Genomic DNA, 16,774 nt, shown 5'->3' with positions numbered 1-16,774 from the left:
ATTATTAGACATAAATAATAGTGACTAATTTTTTTTTTTGGTCGAAGTATGATCTCATTAAAAAAACCCAGAGAAAACAAAATACAAACAGAGCCAGAAGCTCAAAAGCAAAACACAAAAACTAGGTAGAAGCAGCTAGACCTCAAAGGCACAAGGCTAGAACCAAGCTTCTCGCCCAGACAAAGAAGAGTTCCTAGAAAGCAACAAAAACAAAACACAAGAGGGAGAGAACCCAAAACAACACAACACAAACAAAAGAAAACCTAGGAAAAATAATAGGTAGATGCCACCAGGGCCGGGCCTGGGTGATTGAAGGCCAGGGCAAAACTCTAAGAGTGTGCCCTTTATTCATAAATTAATTTTTTTTAATCAAATAATTAATTTTATTCAAATTATAAGAGTTTACAAAAGGCAATGAAGAACACGTTGGGTCTTATTAGAACCTTTTTTTAACGTTGGGTCTTATTTTGTAATGTTCGAAGATAATAATGTGAGGAAAAATGTCTCCAGTGTTCATTAATAGGGAAAAATGTTTGAAGACAAAGAACAATAAAACCTGTATTTTAGATGTTTCTGTATGTCAATGGGTGCTTTTGATTATGTGAGAGTAGAATCAGTGAGTTTCAACTTCTCAAAATGGCTTTGTTTTCCAACTCAGTTTTGTTTTCGGGGAGAGAGAGAGAATCACAACAACAACAAAAAAGTTCTTTTAATTTCAAGAGTTTGCTCCATGTGCTTCTTTTTTTTTTTTTGGTCAAACGGATACTACCATAAAAAGCCCCAAAAAGAGGCCAAACAGAACCCAACAAAGACAAAAGCTCAAAAGAGCAGAAAGGCAAAGGGACCGCAAAAGCAGCCAACAAAGAAAAGGAAAAGCCAAACAAAGGCAACAACCAGGAAAAAGAACAGTAAAAGTAGGAATGAGTAAAAAGGAGAGCACGGGTTGCACGGGTTTGCCTTCAACCAGAGGGAGGGGCAGGCAAGCCATCACTCGATAGGACAGACACCAAGGAGGGTTGGGGAGTATTAACCCAACTGCAAAGGCGCAACCTCCGTTTGGCTAGCTTGGCGGCAGCATCAGCAGCTCCGTTAGCTTCACGACGAATCCAGTTCCAATCACAGTGGCTGAAAGAAGCTTCCAACCGACGAAACTCAGCAAGAAAAGTATAGAACCTCCAGTTACTAGTTGCAGAATCATTCTTAATACATGAAAAGAGCTCAAAGCAATCAGTTTCCACCACAATATGTTGAAACTGCAGGGAAGAGGCAAAGGAAAGACCCACGATCGCAGCATGGGCTTCGCATTCCACCGCAGAAGAGAGATTGCAAGGCTGTATCGTGGCGCCAATAAAAGATCCATTGTGATCCCGAATGACCACACCGACCCCACCCAAACCAGAATTGGCCTCCCATGCACCGTCAATATTCACTTTGACGAAAGGAGACAGTGGAGGGGACCAGTGCAATCTGGGGGGAACACCCCTGATAAAGAGAGGAGCAGCAGTTGCCAAATCCTTGGCCTGGGAAAATTCCTTATGGAGGCTGTTGGCCTGTGAGAGAACCAGTAGGGGAGAGGGCATGAGACCCCTAAATATAGCCTGACACCTCGCCTTCCAGATCTCCCAAGAGCAGAACATGAAATGGGAGATTCCCCAATTCAGATGATCATCGTTCGTAAAAATACCACTCAGAAGGCGAGATAACCAGGAGTCAAGGGTGGAAATAGACGCCAAGTCAGGAGAGTACCCCAATGGGCTGCCGAACCAGACAGCTCGTGTCCAAGGGCAGAGTAGAAGCAAATGCTCCACAGTCTCGGGAAAAAGGCCACATAAGCGACACAGTGGGGAGAGGGATAGTTTCCTCTTAAAGAGATTTGCACCCGTGGGAATGGAGTTCGTAATAGCTCGCCACATAAAATTACGGATTTTTGGGGTGACGCGAGCCCCCCATAGCACCCGCCAAATCTCCTTATTCACGACATGAGAGGACGATGCTCTATCCATCGAGACAAGGGGAGAATCACCAATGGCATGACAGTACCCGGATTTTACAGAGTAGTCCCCCGATTTCACCTCAGGCCAAACCAAGCGGTCACAAGTGGACGGGGTGCCAATGGGAGTAGCACGAATTTTGGCAGCCTCACAGGAAGGAATAAAAGGCTCAATGTGGGAGATGTTCCAGGTACCGTTGTCCGCATTGATGATATCAGAAACCAGCAGAGGAGTAAAGCGGTTATTGGTGGGAATAGGGGAGAGTTTTCCCGAGCCATTGCCAGTTAACCACCGATCCTTCCAAACATCCACCAAGAGGCCATTGCCAATCTGCCAGCGAGCACCAGACGCAATAATTTCACGACCAACTAAGAGACTGTTCCAGGCCCAAGATGCACGACCCCCTTTTTTCGCGTCCAGGAAACTGCAATTTGGAAAATAACGAGCTTTCAAGATTCTAGCCCAGAGAGCATTTGGATTGCGCAAGAGCCGCCAACACTGCTTGGCAAGTAAGGATTTATTGAAAGTATGTAGATCACGAAAGCCCATACCCCCAGCGGCCTTGGGGGTGCAAAGCTTCCTCCATGAGTGCCAATGAATTTTGCCATGATCTCCATCTTGGCCCCACCAAAAGCGAGCCAAGTCGGCATTGATTGTATTGCAAAGAGTGGTTGGTAGTAAAAAACAAGACATGGGGTAAGCTGGGACGGCCGTAGCAACTGACTTGATAAGGACCTCCCTGCCCGCTTGAGATAACAGATTTAGTTTCCAACCCGCGATCTTATGAGTAATTCTGTCCCGAACATAGGCCAAGGCATCAACCTTCGATCGGCCCCAAAAGGTAGGGAGGCCGAGGTAGGGCCCAGGATCACAGGTCGCAGGGATCCCAAAGATACTACCACAGCCAATTCTGGTACCGTGATCAGTGGTGGGGGAGAAATATAAACTAGACTTGAGAGGATTCACCTCCTGGCCTGAGGCAGCGCAATAATCGTCCAGAATAGATTTGAGAGCGATACAATTGGATGGCCTAGCCTGCAGAAAAAATAGAGAGTCATCTGCGAAGAAAAGGTGGGATAGTCCTGGACAACCCCTACTCAATTTGATACCTTGGATCACCCCGTTATCTGTAGCCTTAATAATGTTGAGTGAGAGAACTTCAGAGACAAGAAGAAAAAGGTATGGAGACAGGGGGTCTCCTTGCCTCAAGCCTCTAGAGGGGAAGAAGCGATTACCAGGGGACCCATTTAGGACCAAGGAGAAGGAGACAGATTTTATACATAACATGACCAGAGAACACCACCGGCTATCGAATCCAAATTTACGAAGAGTGTCCTCCAAAAAATCCCATTCGACGCGGTCATACGCCTTATTCATGTCAAGTTTCAAACCAAGCTCAAAAGACTTCCTGGAGGATTTGAGCCGCAAATAATGGAAAGCCTCGTGGGCCAGCAGGATATTGTCCTGAATTTGCCTCCCAGGGACAAAGGCATTCTGATGCATGCTAATCAGATTCGGGAGTAGGGGCTTGAGACGGTTTGCCATAAGTTTAGATAGGATCTTGTAAGAGTTGTTACACAAACTGATTGGTCTGAAATGATTAACAGAGGTTGGCTTAGGAACCTTGGGGATTAGGACAATGTGTGTATGATTCAGGAGATCCAGCCTGCAATTACCAGAAAAGAACTCGGATACCAAGTCATTAATAGAGCGCTGAACGATATCCCAGAAATGATCATAGAAGAGACCCGGGAAGCCATCCGGGCCGGGCGCCTTTAGTGAGCCAAGCTGTTTGACCGCTGTTCGGACTTCATCCACAGAGTAAGGAGCGGTTAACCTTGTATTATTTGCATCTGAGACTTTACCCTGAACGCAATGAAGGATACCCCCCCAATTTCTAGGACCCCGAGACTTAAAGAGATCGTCAAAGAAGTGACAAAACTCATCCCCGACTGCTTGGTCCCCAATGATGCAAGCCCCCTCTGAGTTCAGTAAAGACTCAATACGATTACGTTGCCTGCGGTGGAGGGTCGAAAGATGGAAAAATTTTGTGTTCGCATCGCCAGCCTGCAACCAGTTTAAACGAGAACGTTGTTTCCAATAAATTTCCTCTCTGCTCCATAAGCAAGAAAGCTCATCCCAAATAGCAGCTTCCTGATGGCGAAAATTATCCCCATGCACACCTAACTGAAGAACCTCCAGTTCCTTCGTCAAATAGTTAATGCGAGAAAGATTATTTGGAAACTTTCTTCTGCTCCAATTCTGAAGTTCATACCTGCAGGCGCCAAGCTTAGCAGACAAAACAGATAAAGAGTCCATGTGCTTCTTGGAAAACAATTAATGTAGACTACCAAGTCAGTTTTCATAGAGAATCTAAAAAGAAAAAAGATTTGTTGGCATACCCATATGCATGCCTCTCTCTCTTGATTTTTCAGTCTACTCTCTCTGTTGGCATACATATATATATATATTTTTTGTCTGATCATATACACATATATATATAAGCAAATATATATATTTTTTTGTGCCCTTCTCAATCGTGGCCCTAGTTGCCCTAGCCAAGGGCCGGCCCTGGATGCCACACCACCCATAACTGAACAGCATCGACGCACGACCACACCCACCGAAGAGGAACCAGTAACCAAAGCTATGAACAGAAAATGGTGGTGGACAAGCCACCAAAGCTACAAAGAGCACTACCATAATCCAAGTAATAAGTGACAAAAGCACTTTAAAAACATCCCCCACCCCATAAGAGTCACCAAGTAAAAGAGACCTTCGTGGAGTCGAGGAGCTGGCGATGGTGGTGAAGACAAGACGCCGGGACGCAGCTGCCAGAGGTGGGAGGAGAAAAAGCATATCAAAAACCTGTAAGCACATAAACATAAAATTGAGTCCGCAAACAAGATCGAGGGCACCAAAGCTTAGGCCACCAACCAACCCCACAAGATCAACATTCCCATCCTCATTAGGGGTGGGTATACCATTCCCATCCTCATTCTCGTTAAGCATTCTCACCTTTATACCCATAATATTAAAATTGGGAATTCCCAATTCCCGCCTTTGTTGGGGAACGAGTTCCCAAACTTGCCCCATAATGAAAAAAAAAAAGTCAACATAAAATACTTTGTTGAATGAGAAAAAAGTACTATATGCACAACATATCTATCAATTCAAATTTTATTAACTAAACTTTAAGACTATTTAAAAAAATAATTAATATGTGTCAAAACTACTTGTCCAAGACATCATCCATCTTAATAATATATTTATATGAAAAATAAATTATATATATTCAAAATGGGGCATTAGAATACCATCCCCACTCCTCCCTGAACACTATACCCGAAAAATTCCCCATATCTGTCTCTATACTCATTTTTTATCCTTCATACCTGACCCATTAAAATCAAAGCCCTGCAAAAACCCTTACCCATTGAGAAAACTTCAATCCCTACATTTGATCAAGAGTTGGGTTTTGTGGTCTGTCATATTTCTTCTGACTTATGCTTATCTGTTTTTGGATAGTTGAAATTCTGAATGAACCCACCAAATAGGGCAGGGCTGGCTAAGCTTGAATTTGTTAGGCCTTGGTTAGTTGTTGCTGGGCCTATGTTTTCCATTTTGATTTGGCCTTGCGTAACAAAAAATCTGGCCTCAAAGTATAAGAGCTTGTCCCAATGTGCTCTCTCGTTATCTTTATTCTTCAGGCCCTAAAACATACAAAGGCTCTTCTGCTTTCTTGGCCATTGGGAGTATTCTATTTTGCAAATTCCCTCAAATGAAATGAAATTATTTAAAAATAAAAAAAGTTTTGCTCAAGCTCAAATAGCATGAATGAGGTGGGATGAATATAAATAATAATCCCAAATGCCCTTGTAATTAAAAAAATAAGGCACTAAGAAAAGTTGTTGCATTTTCTAATGAATTTCTAGGAAATGTTTGCCTTCTCAATTCTAATAGATGAGGTGTCATGAATCCAATGGCTGTTGAATTGGTGAAAGCAATAGAACCCACCAAAAACAAATTGTTGTGTATTGTTTTTTCTTCTCAAGTCGCCTTCATTCAACAAAATGGAATCCGTACATGACCAAATTCAAAAGAAAACAAAAATCTCTGTATTTTTTACAGTAAAAAAATATAATGGAAGTTCAACTTTGGATTAATTTAAAATATACAAATTTTCGAAGGGCTAAGTTAAAATTTAACACAAATCAAAATCAAATCCACACACCAACAAAAGCAGATAACTTTGCTTCCTTTTTTTTCTTTTTTTTTTATCTTTTTGTATAAAAAGTAGAAAACTTTTCTTACTAAAAAAGAAGAAATTTTGGAAGTGGAAAACACACACACTTCACACTTCACACTTCACAACAATGGAAACTCACGGATAATGCAATAGCCCAGCACGGTCTAGTGAACACGTCATCAACGTAACTGCTAGGCCCCACCTCTTGGCCCCACACCATTTAACACCCGGGTCAAGCAACTCTCCCTCCCTCTCTCTCCCTCCTTAATTTCTCATCTTCTCCTCCGGAAGACTACAAGTCTACCCACACATATCGGCCCCGAGTCGTGCGTTTCGGATATCGGACATGGCTGCTTGCGCATCGGACACGTCTCGGACCCTATCGTGCCGAGACGGGCACGCCGCCTCGCAGCTGAAGCTAATTTCGATCATCGTCATCTTCATCACGAGCGTCGTCGGAATTTCGTCGCCAGTCCTCCTGTCCCGCTACTTCCAGGGAAAGCCCGCATACGAAAAAACCACGCTTCTGATCAAGTGCTTCGCGGCAGGGGTCATCCTCTCCACCTCCCTGGTCCACGTGCTCCCCGACGCCTTCATCGCGCTCTCCGACTGCCGCGTGTCCTCCCACCACCCCTGGAAAGACTACCCCTTCTCGGGGCTCGTGACCATGGTCGGCGCCCTGCTGGCGCTCCTCGTCGACCTCACGGCGACCTCCCACATGGAATCGCAGCCCGGTGGCGGCCACCACGGGCAATACGAGGTCGTTCCGATTGGGGCGAGGGAGGAATTGGGGGGAAAGAATAGTATTAGTAATAGTAGTAAATTGGCGATGGATGTGGAGTCGGTGGCGGGGGGTGCGGAGAGCAATAGCAGTGGGGGTAGTGAGGAAATGTTGGTGAGGCTGAAGCAGAGGCTTGTGTCTCAGGTGTTGGAGATTGGGATTATTTTCCACTCGGTGATTATTGGGGTCACTTTGGGGATGTCGCAGAATCAGTGCACCATTAGGCCTTTGGTTGCTGCGCTTGCGTTTCACCAGATCTTTGAAGGCATGGGTCTTGGGGGCTGCATTGCTCAGGTAATTGACTACTATATCCATTAATTATAAGATAAGAAGAAAGAAACGATTATGCTGATGTTCTCTTTAGAATTAAAATGAGTTAGTCTATTCTAGTGACATGTAGACGAGTGATGTTAAGTTCGAACTTACATAGCACGCGTGAGATACTTCTTCTTTTATAATTTAGATTATCGCTTATATTAAAAATAATAATCTTTTAAAATTAAAATATATCAAATTTTGCTTTCATCAGATATGAATAGGCAATTTGGGTTTTGAATTCATTCAATTATGAAACGAATGAGTAAAATAATAAAGAAGTGTTTTGTGGTTGATTTAAACTTTAAAAAGTACAGAAAGAAAGAATCCACAAACTAATATTTTACAATATCAGAAACTAATAGCCAAAAATAACGAAGCAGATTTAGATTGGTAGGATTCTATGAATATTCTAAAATAAACGATAAAAATCTCAGTCCCCCGTGACAGATATTGACGCGTGGCTTAAAAAAATTCTCAGACCACCTGGAATGAATGTTGCTAACTTTAACAAACTAAAGTGCTTTACATGTATGCGGAAGTGGGTAAAAAATAGATTAGTTTGAAAACTTCATATTAACATCATCATTTTTCTTTTGGGTACAGAATTAATTCTGATGGCTTAAGTTTATTTGTGAGACACCGTTGTTAGGGTTAATTACATCTTATATTTTTTAATAATCGGAACCGTTGATCAACGGATTCCTGAATAAAAGGGACTGATTTTGATATAGTATCTGACATATATGGGTTAGGATATTGCAGGCAGGATTTAAGTTGGGAACAACAGCCTACATGTGCTTCATGTTTGCAGTGACAACACCGATGGGGATAGTGTTGGGGATGATCTTATTCTCAGTGACAGGTTATGACGACAGTAACCCTAATGCCCTCATCTTGGAGGGCTTGTTGGGCTCCTTGTCCTCTGGTGTACTTATCTACATGGCTCTCGTGGATCTTATAGCCCTTGATTTCTTCCACAACAAGTTGATGAGCTCTGATTCATGGCTGCGAAAAATATCATTCATTGCTCTTGTTCTCGGCTCTATCTCTATGTCTATCCTTGCCCTTTGGGCCTAAAATTTCCTCTGTTTTGCAAATAATAATAATCATATCATGGGTTGTATAATGTGAAGTGTGAAATGTTCATCGATTAGGCGACTAGGCAAGCTTGTTGTGAGTAGTAGTGTTACGTACATGTACAATTTGGTGATCACGAAATCTTCTAATAGAGATGCAATCCACTTATATGAGATGGAGTGTGAGTTGTGAAACGATCGACGTACCAAAGAACTTTGTGCAAGCTTATGAATCTTCTTAGTCTGTGCCTTTAATTTCTTTTATTTGTTTGACGAGGAAGGGTTTTGAACTCAAGTGAAACATGGCGGGTACACAATTATGACCAACTAACCTAATTCACATTTGCATGTATATTTTCGTTGGTTATGGTTTAGAAAGTAATTAAGGACAAAATCGGTTTGGTTAGTGGTTTAGGCTCATGACACATCGTTGGCCCCACTCTCTTTAACTTTGCTTTACTTCCAGTTTCTGCCTTCTATGTCATCTCCAACTAATAAACACGAAAAGTAAAAGTGCATGCAGCAGATCATACAGATTGATACGTTTGTTCAGTCAGTGGTTCAATGGACAGCGTCTTTATGAACTTCTGCATATATTTCACTATCACCTTTCAAGTTTTCGTTTCGAATGATAAAACAGTTTTGAGCCTTACTCTTCTGTGGATAAGTAATTCATTTCAGCATATTTCTGCTAATTACTATACAACAGAAATATCTTTTGATGACGTAATTTTAATGGCGTTTAGAAAATAGGCGTCATTGAATTCTATTAAACATTACTCAATTCAGATCCGCGGCGAGATTGAAGGTAGTATAAGCTTACATATTTAGAAGCCATAAATGTATCATAGGGGAGATAGAAGCAAACATTTAATTGGTTAATTGGATCCGATTTTCACATTAATAAATTAAAGCGATACTTGTTAGCAAGTCGGTCCCGTAGCTCAGTTGGTTAGAGCGTTGGTCTTATGAGCCGAAGGTCGCGGGTTCGAGCCCCGCCGGGACCAATTTGATTCGATTACTTTTAATCCTCTATTTTTTTGGACTACTTGAAAAAGAGAACATTCTGGACCAACAAAAGGCCCAGGAAGTTTGGTTTTGTTTCATTGAAGTTGGCCCAATATAAGAAGTAGATGACCAAATTAAACACATATTTGTTAGAAAAGCTCTTCTTTCTCATCTTTGGTTAGACAACAATCTCTTTAAACAAAGCTCAAATCGACACTCACCAAAGTAAAAGAAGAAGAAACAGCCTCAAGTGAGAGCACACAGAAATGGCACTAACACAAATGCTCGCAACTACCTAACGCCTAAAGGCACTAGACGTGTGTATATGGGCATCTACTCAAAATGGGAGCCCTTACTTGCAATCAATATAATCTCCCTTTCTTGGATTCCACCGATAAAGCGTTTTCAGATAACCAAAAACGCTTTAATTCCAACGTATTTTTCATAGAAGGACTTCTGATGAAAGTGCTTTGTACGTAAGTACTACCGAACATACCCTACAGAGTACTAAGAAAGCGCATACAAAGCACCCCACCGCCACAATTATCACCACCATTTATTCAAAACCAAGAGAACCTATCCAAAAGCTTTACTTCTTTCTTATGGCCTCCCAAAACTCTTTGAGTGGCATTTCACCGACCTCAACCACTCTGACTTCCACATCTACAGCCGAGGCCTCTTTCTACTCCTCCTATTCTTCTCTCTCATCTTCACCATAACCATCTTCTTCTTCCATGCTTATTGGGCTTGTGTAGGTCGTCTCCTCAACAACAACAACCTCCGTGGCTGCAAATTCTGCATCATCAATACACTCTCATGGGCTTGATGCTGCCACCATTGAAAGCTTGCCAGTTTATTTGCATCGGTCGGTGGTCATCGCTAACCCTAATGCCGGTGACATTGAAGCCACTGAAATTGAATGCTGTATTTGTCTTGTGGTATTTGAAGGAGAAGAGAAGGTCAAGGTGTTACCAAAGTGCCACCATGCATATCATTCTGAGTGCGTGGACAAGTGGCTCAGAGTTCAGTCAAGCTGCCCGCTTTGTAGATTATCCCTCCGAGTCATCAACTCTCCCTAGATATATTTATATATACATCTATCTCTTCATTGAATTTATGATTAACTCTCCTTAGGTTTTGTACGCATATGATGATTTGAATAACCACACAACTACAATAGCTATAAGTTTTATGCAAAATTTCGTCAATCTTGAATTTTACCGCATCTACTAATTATCTTACTATTTTTTTTGGTACCGCATATATATATTGAAAAGGATTGAAATAAGCAAAATATTACACGGAGATCGTTTATAGTTTTGAAAGTTGAGTTATTCTGGTGATGATTATTGTGGGTTCTGGTTCGCGTTTGGTATTTAGGAATTTAGGGGGTGTATTCAATTGAGATTTTAATAGATTTTAATTGCATGATTTTAATGTAATGGATTTCAGCCGGATTTGTAATTATATGATTTTACTCATGATTTTAATAGATTGTAATTACATGATTTTACTTATGATTTTAAATTTACTTATGATTTTAATAAATTGCAATTACATAATTTTGCTTATATTTCTATACAAACTTGAACTCTATCACCCATCGTCATTCATCTAAATACATAACTTGAAGGAATATACCCAATTTTTAGGATAAAGATACCCAATTTTTAGGGTTAATACAAAGATGGAGGCACAATAACCATCAAAGGTTAGTCCAGGGAGAGTACACCGACATCAACAATGTCCCAACATAGCCACACATGGCCAGAATGAATACGTTAAAGAAACACAACACAACTGAGAAACCAACAATAGAAATACAAAAGCTTAAGTAGAGGCTAAAAGCTACATCCAAAACCACCAACACCTAATGCAAAACAGATAGCACCATAAATACAAATAACGAAACATACTGAAAACTCCTAGCCCAACCCGATGACTACTCCTAGTTTTTGTCAAAGCATGAACCAAAACTGTGGAGTGAAAAAAACACCTTGCACCTTATCAACGTTTCTTCTAGACTGTGGGTAAGGCTTCTTCTTTCTTTTTTTGTTTTGTCCTGGTCCCAAACGTTTTGGGACAGGGAATTAGAAAAAATATTTAGCCATGTGCGCTGTATGTGCAGCAGCTACGCATAAAATTAAAAAAAAAAGTAAAAAAAAAAAAAGCCTCTTTGACGCATTAGATCAAGCAACTTGTGGGCACACCACCAGAGTTGTGGAGGGCTGCAACTCCTTGCAAGGAAATGTCTACAATGAGCAGGAGATTCTAAAAATATTAAAAAAAAAGTATCGAAAATATAATTTTGCTACAAATAAGCTTGTCTACAAGGAAAGAAGAGCTATTGGAAAATGCCCATTAGCTCCAGAAAAGGCAATATCGTCTTTCTTGTTAATGTTTCTTTATCGTCTCTCTTATGAAAAGTTTTTTTTTATGTACAGTCGAAAGCATACAAAAATAGTGGGAAAAAAAAGTATGAGAGCGTATATGAGAATCATGCATAGGAAGATGAGATTTGTTATGTGATTTTGTATTTATATTACACACTCAAAAGTCTCACACAATACATCATTTAATGAAATACCTCAAAATCAGTACGTTTTTGAATACCACGGTACTTTTTCTTTTGATTACTTAAAAGTCCTAATTGAATACCGATGTACTTTTAAGCTTCAAAACAATCCATTAAAATCACAATTGAATACACCCCCTTAGTGAATTATCCAATCTAATTTAATGTAAAACAAGCACACCGTACGGGATAAAAAAAAAATTCACGAAGCACAACTTGAAATGAAACTAGTAAGGTACCGTATATAGTTTTTATTTTTACTTTTTAAAGGCAGTAATTTATATTGTTGCTTATATAACTTTACATGTATGAATCTTCTTTCACTTGTCCAAATAAGTAAATCTAAAGGGTCCTATATATTTATAAGGTGCCGAAATTGCGGTTTAGACTTTAGAGGGTCCTGTATATTTAATTTCCTTCCATGAGTAAAAAGTCCCATTGTGTCAACGTGTCTTTTGACACAAACCCTGGCAATTGCATATGCAAGTTATTCACCAAATTGGAAAGAAAAAATAAAAAAAGAAACAAAAGATAAAGTTGGCGTTTCCAAATTGCTACAGGTTAATTGCAGCATGCATGTGTATATGGCAGTTGGATGAACATCCACTTCCCGTACGATCAATTATGCTGAAGAATAGTTTTTTGAACATTTGCTTTTCTCGAGGAAAATATATTTCTTACAACCCATATGCCTTTCTCAGGCGGCTCCTTCTCATAAGAGCACTTCTAGCAGTGAATTCTTTGCCATGGCAAGTGGGGAATGGAGCAGCTACTATTCACATGAATAGTGGCTGTCCTTGCAAAAGGTTGTGGTGTGTCCATCAATTGCCATGGCAACAACTATTCACATAAGATATGAGGAGATAAATTTGTATAGAGTGTTGATGTGGGAAGTGAAAAATATGATCAAGTATTTATTTATTTTTAAAAAATTTGAATTTTTTTATATTTTCTTTTAGATTTTTTTAAAATTATTTTTGTTGCTGATGTCATCGCTAACGTTAACAAACCCGGGCTTGAACTCACAACACATGCTGAACTCACCCTCAGGCCAGTCCAGTTTGCTAGGATCCACCTCCTGCCCGGGCCTGCCTGCTCTGCTGGAAATCATTTTTTCACCCAAACCCCCCAGACCGAGCCCAGCCTCCACTGCTGGACTTGCTCTAAGTTAACATTGAATTTCCTATTCCTTATGATTATAGGGATGTCTCGAAGTCACCTGTGCAGTAAGAAAAGTGTGAATTATACAAATGTGTTAAGAGTCCTTTATCAATCTTGGTCAAAATCATGGTTTCATCATTCAAATTTCATCCAAAAGTTAATAGTAAGGCTCAAATTTTGTCCATACATGGTATGCCGCTCGTACAACTTTTGAATGAAATTCATATTGATTTTGACTAAGATTAATAACGGACTCTCACGTGTATGATTCTTTTACCACACGGGTTACCTTAAGATTTACCTATAATCACATGAATGATTTGTATAACACACATATTACACTTTTTTTTTGTTTTTTTTTTTTTTTGCGTAGAGATCATGATTCGTCCACAAAATAAAGGGCAATATTTTTTTGGGAAATTTAATGCAGGAGGACCGGAAGTCCAGGCAAGGATATGTATTAAATGTAAGAGAAAAGGCACCATGAGAGAAGAGTTCGTTCTTCTTCTTGACCATTGTCCTTCACATATATGCGAAAGCAATGGTCCAAAACATTGACCAGAAAACATGGACGATTTGACTTGACAGCACCCTTTGTCCTCGTCCTCACCCACGTCACCCACAGCACCTCTCTTCCTTCCACCCCACCCCCCTATTACCTATTCTATTATTGATCAACTGGTCACAACCCAACTACCATATCAATATCCTCCACAAAAACGCTTGAGCTTAAACCCCAAATTCAAGTATATATAGATTGGATTACATCTTCGTTGAACCACTCGAGTTTAATTCGAATTTATCCGAATTCATTCCTCGAATTCATAATCCAAGCTTTTTGTTGTTTGATAGTTTGATTAAGAACTTCCGTGAACTCACACACACTAAACATGTCGATATTTCTTCTAATTTAAGACGCACTAAACAAACATGAGGTTTTGCCAAAAGGGCTCCATATTAGTGTGTATGGCCTACTTTTTCTTTATATGCCAATTGATAACCCTTTGCCGAATTGACAAGGGATTACAAACTTGGCTCTAAGCTAAGACTGTTTTCTCAAAGATTACAAACTTGATGAGAGAATGCCAACCAATAAGACCAATTAGTTTAGTGCAACAATGTCCAAATGAAGGAAGATGAGGCTCCTCCAATCACCTTTGTGTGTTTCTGAACTTTGCAGCATTGTGTTGTGCCTGAAAATGGAGTCTTTGGGATGAGAAGATTGGAGACTATTTAGTCATTTTGGTGTAACAAAACTGCAGACTGGCATACTTGTTAAAACCCCCCACCATACTCTACACTATTTATAAATGTCACATCTGAGACTTGATATCTTCCTGCCTTTGCATCTCAAAAACTGAAACTGACCCAAAATTTTGAGCAGAAGTCGCATCAGAAAATCATAAACAACAGGAAAGATAGAAGTATGAACAAGTCACTCAATAACTCACGTCAATAAAAGGCATCCCTGAGACGCACCAAAAATAAACAACACACACAAAAACAGATTCCATGTATGGCTTGCTTGCTTGCAAGAAATCTATACAAATTTGGTTTACAAACAAACCCCAAATCTCACTCTGATTTGAATCAATCATCCATTTGGTTGCTGTGATCATTCCCATTTGTGGTTGGGAAAACCTTGCTGATTTCTGGCCTGTTTCTGCTCAGCATTCTCTTCAATGAACAACCCACCGTTAATGGCGATGAGGACGAGGATGAAGAAGAAGATGAAGATGTGGGTTCAGAATCAGTTCTCATCACCCCAACACGAACAAGATCATCATTTTCAACATACCCAGAATCCAAAACATCAATTACAACCGATTCTTCTTCACCCACCAACTGATCCGACGTCGTATCAATCCCCATCCCAATCCCATCAGCGCTGGTCACTATCGGAGCTCTGCAAATTGGGCAGTTCATGTGTGAACCCAGCCACATATCGATGCACTCCACATGAAAAGAGTGACCACATTTGGGCAAATTCCTCCCCACGTCGTTGTCCTCAAACGGGCTCAAACAAATCACACACTCCATCTCCAAAAACCCATTTTCATAATTTCTCTCCTCCTCCTTCTCCTCCTCTGTTTTGTACACGAACAGAGGAATTGCAGAGATTGTTTTCAAATCGAGGCCTTTCGACGACGCAGAGCCCGAGAGGCTGTTGATGTTTGTTGACGTTGGGTCCAAGGTGAAGGTGTGGAAATGCTGGAACCGGTTAGGGCCGAGAACCCGGGTGACGGTCATGGAGCTGCGGCGGCGCCTGTGGTGAGCTTGGGCTAAGAACCATTTTGCGTAGACATGGAGGAGGAGGACAAAGAGAATGACGAGAAGAAGAGAGACCAAGGCAGCAAGCAAGACATTGCCGTCGTATGAGAAAATGGTGGCAAAGAGTTGTTTGAGTGGGTTGATGGGTTGCTGCTGCTGCTGCTGCGTGTCTGTGGGACTGAACATTACGAGGGATTGGTGTTTTGCTAAGTTGGTGTAAGTGTGGAGGGGACTGATGATGATGATGGGAGTGAGAATTGAAAACTGAAAAAGGTTAGATAGATATAATGGGGTCATATGAATGGAGCTAGTCAATAAATGAAGACTGAAGAAACTGCCAATTACCCAACAAAAAAAATTAAAAAACCAATGAAGAATACCCAAAAAACAAAAGGTGCAAGCAATGAAGGTTGAAGAGTACAATGTAGTGGGCTTAATAGTTTTAACTTTTAATGGTTGGTAGCATTTATCTATGCACATGATGTCTTTTGTTCGATTTCTTTCTCTTAATATAGTATGTTTAAAACACTCACTAATTCAATAAGGTGATAGTAATTTATTCATTCAAATATGAGATATGAATACGTGTACAGACACATTATTTGATGGATAAATATGGCTACATAAGTTTAACGAATGAGATATAAAGAAGCCAAAGTATTTAAATTAAATTAAATTAAATTTTTTTGTTATTTATTTCTGTGATCCTTTTTTTTTTTTGGGTCAAGTATTTTCTGTGATCATGTGCTGCTGAGAGAGAGAATTGAGTTGACGTGAAAATGAAGAAAAAGGGGTTGTTGTAATGGGATTAAATTGTGGGTTTTGGGGGGGATTTGCTTGGTGTGCTCCTACATTTGCGTGTAATGGTTGCCAAAGGGTCTGTGGGTTTCAGTAGATTAATGCAAATGGGAATAAAATAATGGGGGAAGCGGTTGGAAGTCAAAGGAAAGATCCCTATATCCAAGGGGATGGCCGGGGAATGGGAATGGGGAGACTCTATGCATAATGCAACGGTAGACTCGTGAAGGCGACGGCAGCAGCGGAAGAGGAAGTATTGGATTCATGTGGTATTTCTTTAATGAAGGTGCTGGAATCCCGAGAACCTTGAGATCTATCCAATCAACCACATTTTCCTTCACCTTCTTTTTTCAGTGTTTTTGTTTTTGCTTGTGTCTTTTTGTAATGTTCCTTTGTCTTTTGCTTGTGAGATGATTATAATTGGGATTATGGTTAAATCGTCTCATTGTATATTAGTGTTCAAAAGAGGTTTGCTCTTTGACAGTCTTTGTCTCATTGTATAACGTATGACAATCTTTGTCTCATTTTATAATATATTAGCCATTT

General features: G+C 40.4%; 3 protein-coding genes and 1 non-coding gene across 4 annotated transcripts; 2 read left to right on the top strand and 2 right to left on the bottom strand.

Annotated features, from left to right (window-relative positions):
• Positions 1–959: 959 nt before the first annotated feature.
• On the bottom strand, positions 960–5,021 carry LOC148294105 (uncharacterized). Its single transcript, XM_088254730.1, has 2 exons — positions 4,576–5,021; positions 960–4,266 (listed from the first exon to the last, which is right to left on the bottom strand). The coding sequence occupies exons 1-2, from the start codon at positions 5,019–5,021 to the stop codon at positions 960–962; spliced, it is 3,753 nt and encodes a 1,250-aa protein (XP_088110856.1).
• A 1,454-nt stretch (positions 5,022–6,475) lies between these two features.
• ZIP6 (ZIP metal ion transporter family) lies at positions 6,476–8,591 on the top strand. The gene is made up of 2 exons (XM_021960644.2): positions 6,476–7,315; positions 8,102–8,591. Exons 1-2 carry the CDS (start codon positions 6,587–6,589, stop codon positions 8,414–8,416), a joined length of 1,044 nt encoding a protein of 347 aa, XP_021816336.1. The 5' UTR covers positions 6,476–6,586; the 3' UTR covers positions 8,417–8,591.
• Positions 8,592–9,348: 757 nt separating this feature from the next.
• On the top strand, positions 9,349–9,422 carry TRNAI-UAU (transfer RNA isoleucine (anticodon UAU)). Its single transcript has one exon. It is a non-coding gene; the product is annotated as a tRNA-Ile (tRNA).
• Positions 9,423–14,280: 4,858 nt separating this feature from the next.
• On the bottom strand, positions 14,281–15,826 carry ATL63 (TOXICOS EN LEVADURA 63). Its single transcript, XM_021960643.2, has one exon. It carries the CDS (start codon positions 15,725–15,727, stop codon positions 14,750–14,752), a length of 978 nt encoding a protein of 325 aa, XP_021816335.1. The 5' UTR covers positions 15,728–15,826; the 3' UTR covers positions 14,281–14,749.
• Positions 15,827–16,774: the final 948 nt, after the last annotated feature.

The sequence above is a fragment of the Prunus avium genome, chromosome 6 (assembly GCF_965620075.1).
Source record: "Prunus avium chromosome 6, drPruAviu1.hap1.1, whole genome shotgun sequence".
Taxonomy (NCBI): domain Eukaryota; kingdom Viridiplantae; phylum Streptophyta; class Magnoliopsida; order Rosales; family Rosaceae; genus Prunus; species Prunus avium.
Note: the sequence above shows the minus strand (reverse complement) of the source record. Positions and strands in the feature narration are given on the sequence as shown.

Excerpts from the sequence above, each read along its gene's own strand:
- LOC148294105 (XM_088254730.1), bottom strand. The coding sequence starts at position 5,021 with ATGGGTATAAAGGTGAGAATGCTTAACGAGAATGAGGATGGGAATGGT. Across the intron at positions 4,267-4,575 it reads ATGCTGTTCAGTTATGGGTG|GTATGAACTTCAGAATTGGA; the intron begins GTGTGGCATCCA and ends TGGCGCCTGCAG.
- ZIP6 (XM_021960644.2), top strand. The coding sequence starts at position 6,587 with ATGGCTGCTTGCGCATCGGACACGTCTCGGACCCTATCGTGCCGAGAC. Across the intron at positions 7,316-8,101 it reads TTGGGGGCTGCATTGCTCAG|GCAGGATTTAAGTTGGGAAC; the intron begins GTAATTGACTAC and ends AGGATATTGCAG.
- ATL63 (XM_021960643.2), bottom strand. The coding sequence starts at position 15,727 with ATGACCCCATTATATCTATCTAACCTTTTTCAGTTTTCAATTCTCACT.